General features: G+C 45.8%; 2 protein-coding genes across 2 annotated transcripts; both read left to right on the forward strand.

Moving 5' to 3' along the window:
- The first annotated feature begins 2,398 nt into the window (after positions 1 to 2,398).
- On the forward strand, positions 2,399 to 3,361 carry LOC149393833 (uncharacterized). Its single transcript, XM_089618179.1, has one exon. It carries the CDS (start codon positions 2,399 to 2,401, stop codon positions 3,359 to 3,361), a length of 963 nt encoding a protein of 320 aa, XP_089474305.1.
- Positions 3,362 to 5,190: 1,829 nt separating this feature from the next.
- Positions 5,191 to 6,015, forward strand: LOC149393834 (uncharacterized). Its single transcript, XM_089618180.1, has one exon. The coding sequence runs from the start codon at positions 5,191 to 5,193 to the stop codon at positions 6,013 to 6,015; it is 825 nt and encodes a 274-aa protein (XP_089474306.1).
- The last annotated feature ends 2,587 nt before the right edge of the window (positions 6,016 to 8,602 follow it).

Here is an 8,602-nt window from a genome sequence, read left to right on the forward strand (position 1 = left end):
TATTGGAATTGGTTTGAATTGAGATTATGTTTAATTTTGTTTTTTCATAGATTATATCTACTACAACCAAGGAAGTTGATAAAAAGGTAAATTAATTACTTATTTGAAGTATTTCATTTACACGAATATTTGTTTTCGAATGTTTTTTGTTGTTGTAGTAGACAATAACAAAAACCTTGCCTCCGACCACAACCCACATCTCCGACAACTTCATTGACTCACCACGCCCCATGCTCATCGTCTTCACTCCGGGTAAGTATTTTTTTTATTTAATTTGTATTTTTATGTTGAAATTAGGTTAGAATTGTTTATTTGTGTTTAAATTATGTAGATATTGAAGATTGAATTTGATATTTATGTAGAAAATGAGTGTGGAATTGAATTTTGATTTGAGTTTATGTTGGATTTGAGTTAGAATATTTGATTACCTTGAGTTTGAGTTGGAATTGAGTTAGAATATTAGATTGAATTTCGGTTTTAGTTAGTGTTGGAATTGTTTTGAATTGAAATTGAATTTCGGTTTAAGTTTCTGTCGGAATTAATTTGAATTGAAATTGAATTTCGTTTTGAGTTTGTATTGGAATTGGTTTGAATTTAGATTATATTTAATTTTGTTTTTTCATATATTATGTCTACTACAAACAAGGAAGTTGATAAAAAGGTAAATTAATTACATGTTATTTGAAGTATTGAATTTACACGAATATTTGTTTTCTAATGTTTTTTGTTGTTGTGCGTATAAGGATTTTTTTTTCGGATTTCAAGCTTGACAACCAAGGAGCCCGAAGTAACAGTCAATCAAAGTTTACGTAGAATTGAAGAAGTCATATACACCGGATAACTTAGAAAAAGTTCGAGAAGAGTGGGTATTTTACGTACAAACTTTTATAGAATGTGAATATTAGTTTGATTTTGGATGATATAGATGTGGGGGTATAAAAACTCAAATATTAAAATATCGTTTCAGATGGGCTTAGGCCCGATTGAAGCCCACGATCCATTTGAGAAGCGGCCCGCGAAATCAATTTTGGACCTAACTCGCTCTCCGCAGGTCGGCCCAAGTCCAGTAATACTTCCCGGTTCGATAGACTCCTGTTCGTCCACGTCTTCCTAATAAGAAGGATCAGTCAAAAGAGGAGACTACGCCGCGAAGACCGAATCTCGGACGACTACGACCTCGGCGAGGAGAGTGGATCGGAGAACACGTGTCTTCGGCCAGAAGGTTTCATCTCGTCTATAAATAGAAGAGGGAAGGATGATTTTCCCACACGCAAGATCTCAGTCTCAGTTTCCAATTAATATTTCCTTTGTATTCTTATATTTGTGATTGTGAGCTCGACATGTTGAGTTCGTCACCTCGTCCCGTTGTAACCTCTTCTAAATTAATAAAATTAATTAATATTCATACATTATTATAGTTCTTTATCATCAAATTGTTTCTTATACGATGTCTTTCTAAACCCTTTAAAAAAATTTTATCATTTCATCTTTTATTTGTGACTGTTGATCGATCCAAAAACCGACATCAACAATTTGGCGCCGTCTGTGGGAATAGAAGAAAGACCAATCTCGGAGGAAGCAGTCCGTAAAAAACAAAAATATCATGTCTTCCACTCCGACTCATTACGAATCCGGAGAGGAGATCCCCCGGGGATCAGGGCAATCCTAGATATGCTGACCAAAAAGATAGATGAGCAAGCCGAGACCAACCGTACTCTTAATGACTGGTTGAACACCCTTTCGACTCCTCAAAACACCCCGGACCCTCAAGTGGGATCCGGAGATATGACCGCCTCTGAGTCAGCTCGCCAAGCAACCTCGGTTGCGCAAACGAGCCGAGCTATCCCTCCCGGAGTCCGTCTGGATTTCTCTGGGATACAGGTCGCCCGAGGAATAGATCAGTCTCCCATTACGAGCTTTCAGCTTGGGGGGACTGCTGGCGAGGTCGCGACAGAAGTCACGATCGATCCTTCCGGACTCCCTCCGCCTCCTCTCGGGGGAGCCCCGTCCGGATCTTTCCCGACTGACTCGGGACCTCGCCCTCAAGCGATCTATCAAACATTCGCCCCCCAGTGTCCGGGCGGGATGAATCAGACCCGTCATGGTCCGGTCAGTCTGGCACAATCAGGACCTCGCCTCTTTCGTGGTGGCGAACCCAGTATAACCGAACTAGACAGGTTCGAGGAATCTATAATGGCCGAGCTGAGAGCCGTTCGTTCAGAATTTCATTCTGTGACCAGTTTGGCTCCAGAGATAGATCGCCTCGTTGAAGAAACAAGGCGAACTCCTTTTGCCAGAATTCACTAACGTGCAACTGGGAGATACCGGAAAAGTCTGCCTTCCACGGTACAGTGGCACCTCAAGTCCAAAAGCTTTCATATTGTCCTTCAGAGTCGCAATGGGACGGGTTATGCTCTCTGAGAGAGAATTAGAGGCAGGATACTGCCAAATATTCGCTGAAAGCTTGTCAGGACCCGCCTTGGAATGGTTCTCCAAACTCGAACCAAACTCCATTGATGGTTTCGATAAGCTATCGGCCGCATTCCTAAAACATTATTCTATGTTCGTGGAGGACGATCTGACCATAGCAGACTTATGGGGTATCCAACACAGAGAGAACGTATCCTTGAAGGATTTCATGATCCGCTACAAGGACGTACTCTCGAAAATCTCTAACGAATGCCACGAGTCTGCCATAACCTCTCTAAGGAACGGATTAAGGCACGACTCGAAGCTGAAATTGGAAATGACTGTTAACCGCCCCCTCACACTAGAGGATGCAATTCATAAGGCCGTGAATTACGCGAAGGCCGAAGAAGAATTCGCTTCCTACGAGAGGCAACGCGCGGCCGAAAAGAAACCACCCTCCAATACTTGGGTGAGGCCCGTAAACATTGGGAATAACCCTCGCAAGACTAATCCCCACGACGCCGTACCTCGCGCAAAAAAGCAACACGCCCATCCTAATTATATGCTTAATGTCAATGATGACATTAAGGAGGGAGGCCCCCAGGCTAAGAAATGGACTCGGGACCCCAATGCGTATTGCAGCTTCCACAAGGCTAACGGCCATGACACGTTTAACTGCGAAACCATGCGTAAGGCTTTAGCCGAGAAATACGCGAAGGGGGAACTAAAAGATGTTGATCTAGGACCCCCGCCAAAGAAGAAAGTCTTCAATAACAACAACAGGGGAAGGGGCAACCCCTCCCCCAAGAGAGCGAGACCCGAGGAGGAAGGGGAACCAAACTCCCCGCCGATTGTCGCAAAACACAGAGTTGACTTCATAATGGGCGGCTCAAAATTTTGCAACGAAACGGTTAACTCCATCAAAACACATCAACGACGATTGAGTAACTAAACAACCCAAATCAGATTAGAACAAGATGTTCAAATCTCGTTCTCCGAAAAAGAAGCAATTGGAGCAACCGAACCACACGACGACGCACTCGTGATCACGATCGACGTGTCTAACTGTGAGGTTGCGAGAGTTCTAATCGATGGTGGCAGCTCTGTAGATCTTATTTTCAAGGATACCCTGGCAAGGATGGGAATCGATGAAGACGAGATTGAAAGAGAACGAACCCATTTAACAGGTTTCAATGGGTCCACTACTCCATCCTTTGGAACAATCAGGTTGCCCGTAAAAACACATGGAATCAACAAAATAGTAGAGTTTCAAGTACTAGACTGTCTCTCCCCCTACAACATTATCTTAGGAAGACCATGGATACATATGATGAGGGCCGTGCCTTCAACCTTTCATCAATGCATTCATTTCCCTACGCTTGAGGGAATAGGAGAGATCCGAGGTAATCAGGCAACCTCCCGCAGTTGCTATCTCACTAGTCACAAACATTGTGCCAAAACAATTAAAGAAGAGCAATAGCAATTAATGAACGTGGAGTCGACCGAGAGCGTTTCCGCACTAGAGGACCCCGACTCCCTTGATGCGCCAAGCACTGAGTTAACGGTCCAAGTACAGCTCGATGGCTCCGATCCTTCCAAGTGCGTAGGAATCGGAACTAAGCTTAAAGGTGGCATCACGCGAGAGCTGATCTGTTTCTTAAAACGAAACAAATCGACCTTCGCCTGGTCGACCGAAGATATGCCATGAATAAGCATCGACGTCACATCTCACAAACTTAACGTCGATCCCAGTTTTAAACCGATAAAACAAAAATGACGAAAGCTCGGTCCCGACAGGGCACGAGTAGTCAACGACGAAGTCGAAAGACTGCTCAGTGCAGATTCAATCCGCGAAGTGAAATACCCGGATTGGCTGGCAAACACTGTCGTCGTAAAGAAAAAAAAATGGGAAATGGAGGGTATGCGTCGATTTCACCGATCTAAATAAAGCATGCCCCAAAGACAGCTTCCCGTTGCCTCACATCGACCAGCTAGTCGAAGCGACCGCGGGGCATAAAACACTCTCATTCATGGACGCATTCTCAGGATATAACCAAATCCTGATGCATCCGGATGATCAAGAAAAAACAGCTTTCATCGCCGACCGAGGCACGTATTGCTATAAGGTCATGCCCTTTGGACTAAAGAACGCTGGCGCCACCTATCAAAGGTTAGTCAACGAAATGTTCAAGGAAAAGATAGGGAAGACGATGGAAGTGTATATCGACGATATGCTAGTAAAATCCCTAAGGGAGAACGACCACATAGGGCATTTGGAGGAATGTTTCGAGGTACTAAATAAATATAAAATGAAACTCAGTCCCACCAAATGTTCGTTCGGAGTATCATCCGGCAAGTTCCTGGGGTATTTAGTTATCCAACAAGGAATTGAGGCCAACCCAGATCAATTACACGCCTTACGAGAGATGCCTTCGCCCCGTAATAAGCGAGAAGTTCAAAGGTTGACGGGACGCATCGCTGCCCTCAACCGCTTCATCTCTCGGTCGACAGATAAATGTCTCCCTTTCTATTGGCTCCTTAAGGGAAACAAGAAGCTCGAATGGGACGACAAATGCGAAGAGGCGTTCAAAAAAATTGAAAGAGTATCTATCGACACCCCCAATCCTGGCGAAACCCGTCGTGGGGGAGCCACTCTATCTATACGTCGCAGTGTCTCAAGCGGCACTTAGTGGAGTACTCGTCTGAGAAGAGCAAGGGGACCAACGACCAATCTTTTATACAAGCAAGTCGTTAGTCGATGCTGAAACTCGATATCCTATTATGGAGAAACTGGCCTTGGCCGTCGTTTCCGCCGAGCGAAAACTTCGACCGTACTTCCAATCTCACACCATAATAGTAATGACATCACATCCGCTCAGAAGTTTCCTACATAGCCCTAATCAATCAGGAAGATTAACCAAGTGGGCCATGGAGCTGAGCGAATACGATATCGAGTACCGAGTGAAGACATCCGCAAAATCGCAAGTTTTAGCGGATTTCATCATCGAACTCCCGATGGAAACTCCCACCGAGACCGAAGTCGAAGGCACCTGGACACTTACAGTGGACGGGGCATCATCAAAGCAAGGGGCTGGAGTAGGTATACACCTAACCTCCCCTCACGGTGAGACTATAGAACAGTCACTTAGGCTCGACTTCGTCGCATCAAACAACGAAGCCGAGTACGAAGCACTAGTCGCCGGACTTAGGTTGGCCACTGCAGTTGGATCAAAGAAAGTGGAAGCTTTCTGCAACTCCCAACTCGTAGCAAACCAATACTCCGGGGAATACGAGACTAGGGATGAGCGAATGGAAGCTTACCTAAAAGTCGTAAAAGAACTAACAAAAAACTTCGAAGAATTCTCCCTGACAAGGATCCCTCGAGGCGAGAATACTTCAGCCGACGCATTGGCTGCCCTGGCATCTACCTCAGATCCGGGCCTCAGGAGGATTATACCAGTCGAAACAATCAAACAACCTTCTATTGCCACGACCGTCGCCGCGGTCATAACAATAGAAGGGGGGATTGGAGAGAGGAAATACTACATTACATCACGACTGGTACGGTCCCATCCGATAAGATGGCAAAACGCAAGCTCGTGCTGAGAAGCGCGAGATTTTGCATCATAGATGAAGGTCTGTTTAAAAGAAGCTTCGCATGACCCTACCTCAAGTGCGTCAGGACGGAGGAGTCTAAACGAATCCTGGAAGATGTGCACGAAGGGGAATGCGGAAATCACGCAGGCGGACGAGCGCTTGCCATCAAAATAAAAAGGCAAGGCTACTTTTGGCCGACCATGCTGGCAGACTGCGAGGCCCACTCGCGTCGCTGCGACCAACGCCAACGCCATGCTCCCAACATAAAAAGACCCGCAAAAGAATTGTCCTCTATCTCGGCTCCATACCCGTTCATGAAATGGTCTATGGACATTGTGGGACCAATGCCGGTCGCCCCTGGCGGATTAAGATTTCTATTAATCTTAACATATTATTTTTCAAAGTGGGTGGAAGCTGGCGCCGTCGTCCAGATAAAAGACGTCGACGTCACCGCATTCATCTGGAAAAATATAATATGTCGACATGGCACTCCCCACGAGATCATAACAGACAACGGATCGCAATTCATATCGAAAAAGTTTAGAAAGTTTTGCTTCCATAACAACATTGAGGTAAGAATGTCAACACCACGATATCCTCAAGGAAATGGGCACACGGAAGCAAAAAATAAGACCATAGTTAACTCCATAAGGGAAAGGCTCGATGCCAAGAAAGGGAGGTGGGCAGAAGAACTGCCAGGCGTGCTATGGGCATACCGAACCAGCCCGCGAAGGCCGACAGGGGAAACTCCATTTTCCCTCATCCATGGATTCGAATCTGTCATCCCAATTGAGCATCAGGTGCAAACCCTTAGGGTAAAATACGCACCTGAGGATGAGCCAAAAAATGACGAGGCTCTATGTGATGCCTTAGACCTAGTGGAGGAAAAGCGAGATTCAGCCCTATCACGGTTATCCCGTTATAGGCAATCCATCGCTAGATTCTACAACAAGGATGTTAATACAAGATGATTCGATGTAGGGGAATTAGTCTTCCAAAAAATCTTCCAAAACACTGCTGAGGCAAACGCCGGAAAACTCGGGGCAAAATGGGAAGGCCCCTATAGGGTCACCAGAGTAACCTATCCCGGCGTTTATGAACTTGAAACACTCAACGGAATCCCGGTTTTAAGATCATGGAACGTCTCGAACCTCAAAAAACACTACTGTTGAAACCAATAAGAATTGAACTACGTCCGACTTGATCCCTGCATAAGGGTACGTACCACAAAGGTACAGTCCCCCCACCTTCTTGAGACACGGAGCTCGCACCTCGGCCAATGACCCCGACCTCGGACTAGGCTAGCAGTGCAAACGCCTCACGACGACTCTGGCGAGAGCCGACATCTCACAGCGTCATCAGAGATCACACCCACGTGGTTCGACCTCGTCCGAAAATATTAAGAGAAACTTTTTAGGTCCACGACGATCTAAAAGACTTAAAATTTTCACCTAATTTGATTACGGACTTCGGCTTCAAATCTATAAGGGAAATGCTTCGGATTGGCGATAGTCCGAACAACTTAACAGATTTTGAACCACGAACCAATTCATAACCTCGGCCTAAAGGAAACCTTTTAGCTCTTTAGCGATCTAAAAGACTTGGCGAATCATTTGAAACTTTAAGGGAAACATTTTAGGCCGAATACAAGCGACCTAAAAGACTTGAACATATTACACTGTCCTGAGCCGCCTCAGGAGCAAACAAAATAATGATATTCAGATCGGCAGGACGGACTAAATAAATGAATAAACATCCATGCATTCATAATAGATTTTGGCGAGCTAAAAAACTTGGCAAAAATAAAAAAAAAACGAAATTGCATAAAATAGTAACGCAAATTCAAATAAAAAAGGGGTACCGAAGCCCCCTATAATTGTATCAAAAGCAATAAAAACTTCGCCCAAAACACACGGCCCCCAAAAGATAAAAATAAAACAAAAAAACACTTTATTGAACTCAAAAAACAAAAAAGTAATAATAGAGACGGGCCGAGAAGATTCAGGCTTGGTCGCGGGCCTCGATCTCGGCATCCCGGTGCTCCGGAGCAGGCGTAAGCACCGCCGCCTCCTCGTTCCCCTCAGGGATGGAGTTAAGGACCTCGTCGACACGGCCAAGCATTGAGCCGTGCTCGTTGATGGTAGAGGCCTCTCCATCGGCCGCTGGTGCATCGACGGGAGATCGGTCCGAGTACGGAGTTAACGGGATGTCCTCGACCTCAAGAATGACGACGGCCTCATAATCGGCCTCGTACTGTGCGATATCGTCCTCAGTATTCTTCATCTCGGCCGCCCAGTCCGAGATCTCGCCCTTCAACGCCTCAGAGATCAACTCCTTGTTCCCTCGGCACTGCTTGTGCTTCTTGAGAATAAGGACGATTTCGTCCATCTTCTCTTTCTGCGCGCGATGCTTAAGTATTTGCTCCTGATACTTCAGCGAAGTCGCCCTCCTCGCCGCGCGCACCGCTCGGTCTCGCTCCGCCCTCTCCGTCCTTTTCATCCGGGCGATCTCCTCCAGAGCATCCTTCAGCTCTTTATCCTGCGCCTCAAGATCGGCCGCCAGCGTGTTCCTTTCACTCTCGAAGCCGCTGGAACGA

The sequence above is a fragment of the Urtica dioica genome, chromosome 6, assembly GCF_054948205.1.
Source record: "Urtica dioica subsp. dioica isolate 48M chromosome 6, U.dioica_male_clone48M_v1_H2, whole genome shotgun sequence".
Classification (NCBI taxonomy): domain Eukaryota; kingdom Viridiplantae; phylum Streptophyta; class Magnoliopsida; order Rosales; family Urticaceae; genus Urtica; species Urtica dioica.

Coding starts and splice junctions, on each gene's coding strand:
- LOC149393833 (XM_089618179.1), top strand. CDS start 2,399: ATGGGACGGGTTATGCTCTCTGAGAGAGAATTAGAGGCAGGATACTGC.
- LOC149393834 (XM_089618180.1), top strand. CDS start 5,191: ATGGAGAAACTGGCCTTGGCCGTCGTTTCCGCCGAGCGAAAACTTCGA.